This window comes from Clupea harengus, chromosome 19 (assembly GCF_900700415.2).
Source record: "Clupea harengus chromosome 19, Ch_v2.0.2, whole genome shotgun sequence".
Classification (NCBI taxonomy): Eukaryota; Metazoa; Chordata; class Actinopteri; order Clupeiformes; family Clupeidae; genus Clupea; species Clupea harengus.
Window position 1 is genome coordinate 21,683,607 of NC_045170.1, and position 13,376 is coordinate 21,696,982.

Genomic DNA, 13,376 nt, shown 5'->3' on the forward strand with positions numbered 1-13,376 from the left:
CGCAGAGAGAGAACGGGCAAACGCTCCCCACAATAGCATGACTTGGCAATCTTCCACCTTCCTGTGGTGTCCCCTGTGCGCCGGCAAAAGCATGCATGACACGGCACAAAAGCCCCACGCTTGCCAAGCTCCGGCTGCTGCAGTGACAAGTTTCTGAAAAAAAAAAAAACTTTAAACCCTTCCAGAAAACGTTGACTTAAGAGTCAGTGCGGTATCGTAAATTGCCCTATAAACCCAAATCGTATATTTTTTTTAACTGGCTGCTTGTTGTGCTGTGGGATTTTGAGAAGTCCCAAGACTGATTTCAATTACCCAGTGAAATGAGGTAGAATAAAATAGCAGCGCAATATAAGCAAGAGTACCGGTATACCTTTACCCACAAAATGTATTCAGTATGTGTCAAAAAAAGATCCCCCCCCCCCCCACCATAAAACCTTTTTTTCTCCAAAAGAAATATTAGCCATTAGTTTGGCATGTGCCTGCTGCAAGAACCTTTTTCCCTGTCGGGTTTTTCTACAAAGCCCAATTATGCATACTTGGCGGCTGACTAGGTTCCAAGAGTAATGTTCAGGCTTTGCTGTGGGTGATGGCCAGTTATTGTGCAAGATTCCAGAAAGTGCATTAGGAATCCCTCGTGGTACGTAGCATAGGCAAACTCTTTTTGTGAAATTTCATTAAATTTTCCCCCCTTCTCTTCCACTGCAATGCATTATTGAACAAGCAAAATGTACTACTGCTTTTAGTGCACTTGAACTCAGAGAAAAACATTTCCTCGCCGTCGAACCCCCAAGCTGCATTTAGATGAATTTCTTTACCACTCGTTTTATTTTAATTTTTTCCCCTTTAAGTTCCTTTTCCTTTTGAACTTGCCTTCAGGTTTGACAGTATTTTTCAAATAATGCCTGAGGTTTTTTTTGGAAGTGAAAGAGTTTCTCTACTTCCCTCTCTCCCTCTCCCACTCTGTCACTCACTCCCACTCTCCGTCGCCCTTTGATGGACGTGTCTAACTGATGTGTCTCCTGTCAGCTTGAGCGAGGACAATGCGGGATGAAGCGGAGTTCAGGCGTGAACGTAGCGTTCAGAGAGAGCAAGACTGCTTCGCCCTTCTCGCACCGCCTCGTCTGTCGCTTCCCATTTTTGTCCATCTCCACTCCCATCTCATCACGGAGCAGTGACCCCCCCCCCCCCATTCTTCCATCATGAACCGTGTCCGATGGAATGGAGCGGGTGTGTGCATCAAGGGCGTCGGGGGGCTGACGTGTCCTACGCCGCCGCGTCTGGTGTCAAAGGCTGATGGGCGAGCGGAGCGGGCGGGCGGGCAGGCGTCTGGATGAGTGGATGAGGGGACTCTATGTAGGGCGGAAGGGTGCAGGCGTCTGGATGAGTGGATGAGGGGGCTCTATGTAGGGCGGAAGGGTGCAGGCGTCTGGATGAGTGGATGAGGGGACTCTATGTAGGGCGGAGGGTGCAGGCGTCTGGATGAGTGGATGAGGGGGCTCTATGTAGGGCGGAAGGGTGCAGGCGTCTGGGGGGCTCTATGTAGGGCGGAGGGTGGCATTCGACTGTCCTGAAGGATCTTCCCTGCTCCGCTGCTTCCTGACTGACCTGCGTGTTTCAAGTGAGCACAGCTGCAGAGGGCCGTGGGCGCTCCAGTGGACAGAACAATAACAACAAGCACTGCTGCTTCTCCCCCGGCGTCCCTAAACGTCCCCCCCCCCCCCAATACACACACACACACCACTGGAAGTGATACTGAGGCAGCAATGAAGGCATGACCGAGTCATGTTTGAGTTGCATCTCAAAGGGGAACACAGTCTTTTAGTGGGTTGGGATTTTATTGTGTGTGCGTGTGTGTGTGTGTGTGTGTGTGTGTGTGTGCGTGTGCACAGACAGAAGCTGCCCGTTCCCAAACTGCTGTGACAGCACTGGCAATCAGTCACTCCACGTGTAGGCGCCACTGCAGCCAAATGCCAACCTACCAGATTGTGATTAATAACTCTCGCTGGATGAATACATGACCTGATCTCCATCATCCAACAGACTGCACCACAGGGGAAAAAGGAAATTAGTTGCTCAGGGTCCTGTCAACATCCTGACTAACATCACTCATGTGTTTAGATTATGAGATAAAACATGCATTATACAGGCAAATGGATATTCAAGTATTTGGGGGAAAATAATGGTGGTATGTTTTTGCTTAATTTCAACTATTGCAGGGCATTTTAATTTTGACTTCACACATGATTTATTTTGTTAATGAATACCTTACTACAAATTGTAAAACATATAATTACAGTAAAATGTCAAGAAAAAAATGTTCCAGGACTTAAAACAACAGAATGTATTAAATTCCATCATTGTGTATCTGTTCATCCAGTGAACAAAAGAACTCTTCTCCACACCAGAGATATGACACGTAATGATGATACTCCGGCTAAACGCAGGCCATAGATAACACTGATTACTGTGTGGAGGCCGAGTGTAGGTGATGCAGTTTGTTGTGTAGTATTATAAAATGGTGTTTGTGACTCTGTGCGTTCTGAACAGAAAGCTATTAGCATTATGCAACAACCCAGACAGACTCAGAGAGAGGCAACCCTTATTCTAGCTCATTTTAGCGACTGGCTGTCTACAGCAGAGTACAGAAGTGCATTAGACATGTAACTGTCCTTGGTTGAAGAGCTGCCTAGTTAAAATAGATGGTAAATAAAGTCCATCACGGCAAGATAAGGTGACACAGTTTCGCAAATCACTGTTCAGTCGATCTTAGAGGAACGCCACAAGATACACACGCCATGTACAGCACTCTGCACAGACACCCACAATGCACTTCACCAAACGGCACGGGCACAACAATCACATGAGCCACTGCTCCTTCTCTTTGCTAAACTGTTCTGCCCACCTCCTGGTGATGTCCAGGTAGAGATCGGCATTATGGGGCTTGTAGTCCAGATAAAGCCGCGTGACCGTCTTTTTGGGCACCGATCTCTCAATCTGCGTGCCCTCGTGCCACTCGTTGAAGGACGTGATGGTGATGACCTCCGGCCTCACCGACAGGGCAGCCTGCAGGGACGTCTCGTAGTAGCGCCCGTTGACCCGGTTCCGGGTGTTGTGGTTGTTCCACGGCCGCACCGCAGTGTCCGCGTAGCCCGGCCCGGCACTGGGCACGAACAGCAGGTTGTTGCCATCGCAGAAGGCCTTTATGGCTTTCCAGTTCTGGTGCGAGGAGCCGAAGGAGAAGCCGTTGGAGGCGAAGTAGGTGTACATGCCGTCGAAGCCCCCTGCCAGGATGTCATGCTTGTGGCGCTCCTCCACGATGAGGGCGACGAAGACCCCGTCATAAGGGGTGCCCCGCAGGCTGTGGGCCCCACTGGAGGTCAAAAGGTCAGCCCAGGCCTCTGGAGGGGTCAGGTACGAGTCATAGATGTAGAAGAGAGGCAGAACTTTGCCTGTGTTGGACTTGAATCTGTAGAAGGCTCCATGATTACCATACCTAGGGGGAGTGATTGTATGCATTAAAATAAGCTACATGAATGGCCAATTTTATTAAATTGTAATGTATAAAATCAAAATGAATGGTTATAAAGGTAAGGTAAGGTTATATATAATATTGTTTAAGTATGAATAAACAGAAAAAGGAACATTGTTAAATATGACTCAAACGTATTGTAAAAAAAGCAGTCTTACATTAAACATATGCTTTCAATCATCACTAAAGACATCATTTGACAAGTGCACACACTAACAAGGGAAACCAGAATATGGTTGTTACGTTTTCATTGCAGATCAGTGCACAGTAGCATGTAATGTTTTCATCTCCGTCCAGATCTTCCCATAGGCAGATGGCTGAGCCAGTGGGATAGATGAGAGCTGGCACTGGTAGCTCTAACGCGTGCCCGAGAAACCGATTCAGCTCACCGTGCAGGAATCTATCTTCAGTGTCATACTTCGCTTAGCACGACGACCGTCAATTAGCCTCTCCGTGTGCTCTACAGACCTTGGCCAACGTTTCAAGGTTGAGATGTTAAATCGGCCTACAAGGATGTTCCCCCTACGGTGTCATTTAAAACAAAAATAATGATCCCTGTATCGGCTGCAGACGTTTTCCCAAACACAGGGACATTTAAAAAACTCGTCTGACAGGTTATCAAATTTGCCACCGCCCGTCAACCCCTACCTGTTATACTCTCGGTGGGAGTTCACATCGACTGCATCAAGGCCATGGCGACCTTCTGCCTCATACATATTTAAACAAAGGTCGATCTTCTTCTTTTTTAGTCTATTTCAGGCACCTGTGTCTGCTATACTCTGGCGAGATAACGCTGGCTCGTATGTCACTCCCAGGTCTACTAGGATCAAACGTAGGTGGACAGCGATATAGAGAGCGGGGGAGTTCTAAGCCCTGTTGTCTGTGGGTTAGCTCGGTGATAGCTCTTAATATGTGCTCTGTCTGGGAAGGCTTTGCAGCATTTACATTTACGTCTGTTCATTTAACATATGCTTTTATCCAAAGTACCTAGGATAGTACAGCACAGTATGTATGTTTACCAGGATGTATTCTCCTTAGAGTGTCAGACACATGACTTTGGTGCTGTTAGCACCTTGCGCTATCCGTCATTTAACCAGTTGAGCTACATAAACTAGGAAAAAACCCAACCTACTTGTCAATGATGTATTTAATGTTGTCATGCATGCTGAGGTCTGTCCGTCCCTTGTACGGCTGGATGTGGAACGCCACCTGTGGGCAGAGATCAAGACTCAGGCTCTAATGTGCTTAGTTAATGAAACAGATGCATTATTCTGTACAGCCGGGCGTGGAGCGCTACCTGTGGGGAGAGAGCAGGGGTGAGGCTCCAATGTACTTAGTTAATGAAACATTAGTCAATGCATTATTCTGGTTCATTATTTCACAGCATCACATTACCTGTCGAGGTAATCAGTTTACCCTTCGAAACAATAAATAATGTGCATGTTGGCATTTAAAGTGGTTCAGTTAGCAGACATTTTAACCTTTAGTGACTGAAGATAATGTGACTGAATATACAGCATTTATTTGGCTGCTTCCTAGGGAGTGACATAACTTTAATTAAGATATTTTCTTTGCCTGTCTTAAATCAACAATATTTAAGGTGTTAAGACGTCCAGCTTTGAAGTGAAGCCTTTATCAGTTTGTTGTCCTCTCAGCTGTGGACTTCAGCCCAGACTCCACGCCAGATCAGGGCCAAAGCCGCCACAACCTCTGCCACTATCTGGGCCGCAAACAAGGGCACCATCTGTCACCGTCACTGACTGAGTGACCTTTTCTGCGCCAACGGCGCCTGCGAAGGGTCTGACACTGGAAGCGGACACCACTGCCACGGCTGCCGCCCGCCACTCAGAGGGGACTTCGAGGACCTTTCGCCCGCCACACCGCTGATTGTGTGAGAAAGCCACAAATGTCAGGCGCCAGGTGTCTTCTCACTCTCTCTCTCTCTGCAGCGGAGGAGTTATTTCAGGGTGGTGAGGGTGGGTCGCGGTCGATGTCGTCGGATCGATCGGGTCAGATTGTGTGTAAGAGCACTGGTCAGGAAACGAGACGAGAGGTGACTTGCCGGCTAGTCTTAAAATAGGTTTCTGCCTTCATTTCTCAGGTGTCAATAAGCCAACAGACCTGATCTGGGGTCTGTACATAATGTTCAGTGGCTCAGGGTTAAGGCACGTTATCCCACACTGAATAAAGCAAACACAAAACTATATATCCGTTTGACTAGCTGTTATTTTGTAACCTGACACCACAGCTGGACTGTAACACACAGGAAATGCTGTGAGAATCACCAGCAGGTCTTTTGGGTCGATAGCCAGTTTTGGTCACAGGCGTAATGAACAAGTCACACCCGCCACTGAGCACATGCTTGAAACAATCAAAAGATGTCACGAGCACGAGGAATAGTCTCTCGTCTCTGCAGCAGTGGTCATCCTTCTTCATAACAGGCTTTGGACCAGAGCCATGGCACCATAATCTTTTTCCTTGAGCTGTGAAAAGCTTTATGGATACACAGGAGTGCTGAGAGCTTGGCTGTACACATCATACATAACACCATGACAGCTCTGACAGTTGAGCGAGGGGTGGTGTGTGTGTTCTCTGTTCTGCACCTTGGAGCCCGGAGGCTGATTTTTTTTTTGTTTTGTTGTTGTTTTTTTTTTCCGCTACCGTGGGGCCAGTCGAAAGGTCCACTTCAGCTTGCCGACAATGAAACGCTTGATTGAGCTGTCGGGCAGTGAATGTGGTGGCGGTGGTGGTGAAAAAAAAAGGAGGGAGTGGAGAGCAGAGAGGAGAAGAGAAGAGAGGAGAGCGTGGATGAGTGAGCGAGCGAGAGAAGGAACGCGTCCTGAAAACACCCACCCGCTCTTCTCTCTCTTTCCCTCCTTTCAGCAGGCAGGCAGGCGCAGTATACGCAGAGCTGCTGAACGAAGAGCTTCATAAACAGTTGCCATGGTGACGTCGTGTTTCGGCACCCCCCCCCCACCCCCACCCCCACCACAGACCCCTCTTCGAGTGTCAGTTTGTCACTGGTGGTTTGAAATTGCTGAAGGCCCGGGAGGTGGAATATTGTTGATCCCCCAACACACACACACACACACTCCCTTCCTCCCTCCCCTCCATACAGCATCTCCTCACAACTCCCACTCACATTTCTGTGACAGAAAGCATAGAAGCAGAGAGACAGAGGAAGAAAGAAAGAGAGAGCGAAGGGCAGAGAGAGTGGGAGAGAAGGAGAGAGAGAGAGGGAGGAGGAGGAGAGCGTTTTGTTTATTTGCTGCTGACTGCACCACAGGAACAGGTAGTTGGCCAGGACTGTCATCAGCCCATTCTGCCTTTGGGGAGGAGGGGGTGGGGGTGGGGGTGGGGAGCAGAAGCAAGGGGCGGGGGGTGGGGGGTGCTTATGGAGCGTGAAATATAACAGGGAGAAGAGATGCTTCCTATTAGCTCTTTGTAATTTTGCTCAAAGGCTTACAAGCAAAAACCTCACATCCGCCTTCCAACCTCACAACCAGCCACTGCAGTCAGGAACTCAAGCATGGATGTTCACTGTTAGTAGTTTGTTTGCTGTTAGGTGTCATTTTCCTCGACTGGCCAAAAAAAAAAGAAGAGATGTTTATGACCAGACCAGGGAGATGCTTTTTTTTTTTATCTGCGCGAGCCGCCAGTGGAGACAGGGCCGACCTGTTTGATCTGTGGCATTTCAGTAATGGGCGTCAGGGAGACAGACAGCGCTGTGGTGGGAAACAGGGCCGGGTGTCCTCTCCCACAGCATGGCTTCCCCCTCTTTGAACAACGGTAAATGACATTACACACACACACACACACACACACACACACACACACACACACACACACACACACACACACACACACACACACACACACACACACACACACACACAGACAGACAGACACACACACACAGACAGACAGACAGAGAGAGACACACACATGCAGGGATGCGGTCACTGCCAAAGTGAAGGGACGCTTGGGCACATCAGAGTGTATCTGTACGGTGACAGGCTGCCTGACGAACCTGTCAGAAATGGGCCTTTCACAAAGGGCCCTCTGGCAAAAAGCTCTTTGTCACATAGTGGTTACACACACACAAAAAGGTCTCCTTCCCTCTCTCTCTTGCTTTGCCTCCCTTGCTTTTTGACATCCATCTCTCACCACCCCCCCTCTCCATTACTCTTGTTCTCATTTGCTTCATCTCTTCTCTCTCTTCTCTCGCTCTCTCTCTTCCTTGTGTATTGTCATCCATCTCTCATCGACTCTCTCCTATTCTCTGTTTCCTTTTTTTCATCTCTCTCTCCATCTCTCTTTCTTCATTTCCTCCCTCCCTCACTCCATCTCACCATTCCCCTTTAATCCAGACCCATAAACACACACACACACACACACACACACACACACACACACACACACACACACACACACACACACACACACACACACACACACACACACACACACACACACACACACACACACACACACACACACACACACACACACACAGGGCTCGGCTCACTAGAGCATTCTCTATGTGCCCAGTCCAGCGTTAGTGACATGGCTGGTCCGTGCATTAGCCCCCGGGGGGCAGCATCATGCCACCGTTGCATAAGTCCAGTGGCCAAGGCCGGCCTCATGCATTTTGCATGGCCCCATTTATAAATGTGCAATGGGATCTGCCCCTTTCACTGCTCTCTGGATTGTAATATATACGCCACAGAAAACATGCACACCCACCCTTTGTGTGTGTGATGTATGCACGTGTGCATATGTGTGTGTGTATGTTGGTGTGAGTCCGTTTGTGTGTGTGTTTGTGTGAGAGTGTATGTGTGTAAGTGAGAGAGAGAGAGAGAGAGAGAGAGAGAGGAGTGTGTGTGTGTGTAAGTGTAAATGTGTGTTTATGCGCTGTATGTGATCAGCCAGTGCTCCCCTTGGCAAAGGCACCTTTGGGCTGACAAGAAATATGAGCACGGCGCTGGCCGTACTGTGTGCCAATCAGTGGAAAAGCTGCAGAGTCAGCACCAGCTTGGCCAACAGGGACAACGGCAAATATGGGGAGTCCATGTTGTACCACAGTGTTAATAACGTCTGCATGAGTAATAGGGAGCGTGCTGTGACTAGTCTCCGCCGTGTGTCTGTGCTCTGGTCACCTTCAGGAAAATGGTTGCAGGATATTTTAAATCAGATCTTAAGTCAAGAGACTTCAGTGCGTTTGTAGGCTACTCGTGACCAGAGCACAATGGTCTGATCGTTTGTGAATGAACAAGAGTGACCAGACTGATGTGGTTATATCAGTGAAAATGAACTGCGCTGTCAGCAGCCTGATGGGAGAAAATAGGTTTGGTTGTATTAGTTGCGTGCCACCTACTGCTGCACGATTACTACTGAAATCAAATGGGTGTCTTCCGTCCTTGCAGACTGGCACTGTGTATGGGCTTGATGTGAAAACAGAGCTGGGGCCAATCTCCTGACCTGTCAGTGTGAAAAGATTAAAACCTCTAAAAGCTGTGGCGTGAGCATGTGAGAGAAACATAGACCCCTATGCGCACCATGAATAATGCAGGTAGGAAGATGGAGGGTAGAAATAAAAAATAACCCCTTGCTGTACACAAATCCCTTGAGAAGCCGCTTGCTACATAGTGCTGCTGGAGTCACATAAATCACACACACCACACACATACACACGCACACATGTGTGTGTGTTTGTGTGTGTGTGTGTGTGGCAGACCCTCTCACCTTCACCCTTAATTTCTTGACTGTTCTGTGATGACTAATCGGCTTTGCTCAGTAACTCCTGTGGTGAAAGCGGTTGATGCAATGCCTGTATTCCTGATACAGCCACACACCCAGTCACCAAACGCTGTTAGTTCCTCTTTCCCATAAATCTTCATCTCCAAATGTTATCACACTGTTGTATGGCTCATAATTGGAGAAACATAAGCAACACTAAACTAAAGTGTCTAAGGTAGGAAAGCCTTAAACTAATGATAGCAACAGAATTAAACCAAATGTCTTAAAGAGATTTGTAAGGTAATACTACGTAGATTTGTGCAGGTATTTAGCAGGTGTTGGCTACCATATACCAGCAGATTAAGGGGAAAATGTGTAGTGCACAGAGTCCGTGTTGAAGCTGGGGTAAATGTAAATAAATGATATGATACAGCTCTTCAGAATGCTTTGGGATATTCCAGTGAATTGAATGGACCATCTGAACATTTGTAAATCCGAAAATCTTTGATAGTGAACGCTCTACTGAACATTGGGGACCTGACCGTCCTGCTGGGATTTATTTTTCTGTCATGACTGCTGGGCTATACATCATCCCTTTACTTAAAGGACTTCTTGTCTTCAGGTGCAAGGTCATGGGACTAATATCCCCAGAGGTACAGTTCTGACTTTGAATGAGCAGAATGTCTGCTGAATGACCAAACTGCAAAATGCTTCTGTTAAGTACATCAGGTCGATGTCCAAGCATCTAAGATAGAATACAACCATCTCTCACCAGTTACCTTCACACGATGCCGGTGGGCTGCATAAAAGTCACTGTTAACCATGTGACCTCTACATTTAGTAATTTAACAGATGCTGTTCTCCAAAACGTCTTACAGTACAGTGCATTACAGTACAGACATCCATTTTCATCACAAACCGGACAGGATACAAACGTCTCTCACCAGTTACCTTGATACGGTGCCGATGGGCGGCGTCCATGACTGCAGGCACCAGGTCCTCGGAGGGCTCGCCGTGGTCGTCGCCCACGCCGGGTGGGTACCAGGACAGCACCACCACCCCTGGAGGGGTATGCAAGGGAGCACTGCCTCAGTCAATGTCAAATACAAGTTTCATGTATTCATTTAGACACTCTAACTTCGCAACTTAAGAGTATATTTGAATAACATTCACATTTATTCAGACATTCTATTCCATAGCAACTTAGACTACATTTAAATTACATTTATTAATTTAACACACAGTCTACTCCAAAGCAATGTAGTTAGGTAGGTAGGTAGTTAGGTAGGAGGTACAGTACTTTATTGATCCCCAAAGAGAAACTGTATTACACTGCCTCAATGTCAATGTCAATTACATCCACATGTATTCATTAAAGCACTCTACTCCAAAGCAACTTAGAGAACATTTAAATGACGGTTACATTCATCAATTTAGAGGACATTTTACTTGAAAGAAACGTTCAGCACGATTCCATCAGTGTGTGGGTGCTCCTGAAGTATTGAACCCATGAGAGAACCCAGTTCTACCAGTTGAGAGACTGGAGCACAGGAGCTATTTGCAGGCTAGACAGATGTACGCATTCTTATGTTCTATCTCTAGTGCAATTTGTGTGTGGTGCTGCCTGGTGACCACTGGATTAATGTCCATACAGTATTGTGTCATTACAAGGAGACCTTGTTCATTCTATTCTGCAGATTACATATTGTTTAGAAACACCTGATGTTTGAATTTGAAATGTGAAACATACTTGATCATTCCTATGGTCATTTGGTCTTTGAGGATGTCAGAATATCATTACTGCCACTCAGTTGAGTTAAGAGTTATGTCAATATATAGGAAAACATAGGATTCAGCACCGTAGATCGCAAACCGATATCGTATACAGTTTATGGAAAGGTGCAAACAAACGAAGATTAATTCTATCATCAGATTATCAGTGATGATATATCAACATTTGTCATCTCTGCAATGGCTTAACCTTGTCCTGACAAAGTGTAACACTTTCTTTTTACTGTACATTAATTGAATATATGCTTCTGTAAATGTTCTGTGGCAGCCTTCACCAGGGCATAAACCTACCTGCAGCGGCTGCTTCAATCTGCGACATGTGGGACTCAATAACCTCAGGATCCCTGGAGCTGTAGGGTCCCAGTTCGGGATAGAAACTCGAGGCAATGTCCTCCGGAGGAGTATGCTTCCCTTTGGGGTGACTGGCAGCGATTTTGGGGTCCCAGTGAGGCACAAGTACGTGGTCCCAGTGGATGTAGTTTCCGTCCATCTGCGGCGTGCCGTACCACAAGTAATAAAATATGTGAATGTCATAAAAAATACTTTTCTCGGGTCCAGAGTTCGAGAAGACTACTTTGGTGTCGCTGGGGAAACGACTCTGACCCGCAGACGCCAGGACATCGTTTGCAACTTGTCGCCTCTCCGCCCTCTCGCCCACGAACGGCACCAGGTCCATTCCGGGTGCTAGGTCCGAGAAGCCGTCGCTGGGTTTGAGGGTTCTCAAGCCCATCATAGTGCCAAAAATGAACAGCGTGAACAAGAAGAGAGCCACACAGGCTTTTTTGCGCAGCCTGGACATGGTTAGCGTCTGGGATCCGCAGAAGTAGTTCACAGTACATACCACGGAACATCCGTTCTTGTTACGTGCATGATAGGAGCGCTTCCTGGCGATATCGCTTTGCATTTCACCTCAGTTTGGCAGACTGATCACAGGAATGCAAACATATTTACAGCCTGCGGTTCGCCGTGAAACACGCGATATATCATAACACGGAGCACACGCAGTTCTTTAATGTTAGGTCGCCTACATTAAGCAGATTAAGCCAAATCCATAATAATGTGACAACTTGCCAAAATATACCACCTACTTAATGTTTCTCGAAATCTACAAGTTAATATAACGTAGCGCTACAAGTTGCCCAATTTAAAGTATATCAGTTGGGTGACACTTTCGATGCGGTAGTAGCTGACATCAGCATAGGCTATTTATCTTTAATAAAACCAAGAAAAGACACCTCTCACAGCATCCCGTGAGACCTTACTGTCAAATTCTCCATAACAGGTTGAGCTACCATCTCGTCAGCAACGCGCAAATGTGAAGCTACTTTACCTAAAACGCCTTTTGGTCATTCGTGCGTTTTACGGTTATTTCCCCCCCCCCCCCCCCATTTCGGTAGGCTTACTCATTTTCTGCGCAGCGCCTGAAGCTGACAGTCGTTTTCTTTCTTCTTCCATCCGAGACTAGTCCCTCACTAGATATCCAACCGCTATGCCCACACATTTAGTGTGGCCCAGCATTCGTTAATTCATCACATGGGTTCGCAGATTCGTCACCATTGTTTCCGCCTGCCGCTGCTTTCGTGTGGTCCTCTCCTGTGATGGGCACCACTGTACCCTATTTCTTGTCGAATCTTCCCCCAATGTGAAAGTAAAGTATTTCTCTGAGGTGAAACGCAGTTAACCAATCGTATTCGCCGAAACCGTCAGGCTGCATGGTGTGGGCGACACAGAATAGCATCTCTTATTTCTGCATTTGGATTCCTCTCTGCTTGACGAGTGCTCCTGATTAAATGTATTTCCACGAAAGAAGAAGTCTTCGGTAACAAAACTGGATAAAAAGCGCACTGATAATGTCAAGAGGGTTCACTCGTGTTTTGAAAAACAGTCCTTAAGAGCACTATTGAGTGGACACATCTCTTCAGTTGTCCCTAGTGGTCATCAGTAAGCTACAACGCAAGGGATTCCTATCGTGGTTACATAATACCCTACCCGACTAGACTAGAACTGGATATGCACCTGTTCATATAAATAAAATATGATATATTTTGTTTTAAATCATTGAGCGTGTAAACAGCAACTACGTCAGTTAGTTATTTATTTACTTTTTTTGCATGTGTAATCAGTACAAAACACGCAAATTCAGTGGTGGATAGGCCAATCCTTCAGCAACCGTTGGATAAAGGAAAGCTCAAATACATTAGGCTACCTTTATCAAGAGTTAGGCCTTCAAAGAACCTTCCCTGAACTTCCCGTAAATCCATACATTCAATATACAAAAGGGTCCTAAACTGCCGATACCGCAACAGTACCAGTTGCT

At 46.9% G+C, this 13,376-nt stretch overlaps 1 protein-coding gene across 1 annotated transcript; it reads right to left on the minus strand.

The window, feature by feature from the left end:
- Positions 1-1,863: 1,863 nt before the first annotated feature.
- maneal (mannosidase endo-alpha like) lies at positions 1,864-12,990 on the minus strand. Its single transcript, XM_012831461.3, has 4 exons — positions 11,351-12,990; positions 10,220-10,329; positions 4,662-4,738; positions 1,864-3,493 (listed from the first exon to the last, which is right to left on the minus strand). Exons 1-4 carry the CDS (start codon positions 11,961-11,963, stop codon positions 2,857-2,859), a joined length of 1,437 nt encoding a protein of 478 aa, XP_012686915.2. The 5' UTR covers positions 11,964-12,990; the 3' UTR covers positions 1,864-2,856.
- Between the last annotated feature and the right edge of the window lie 386 nt (positions 12,991-13,376).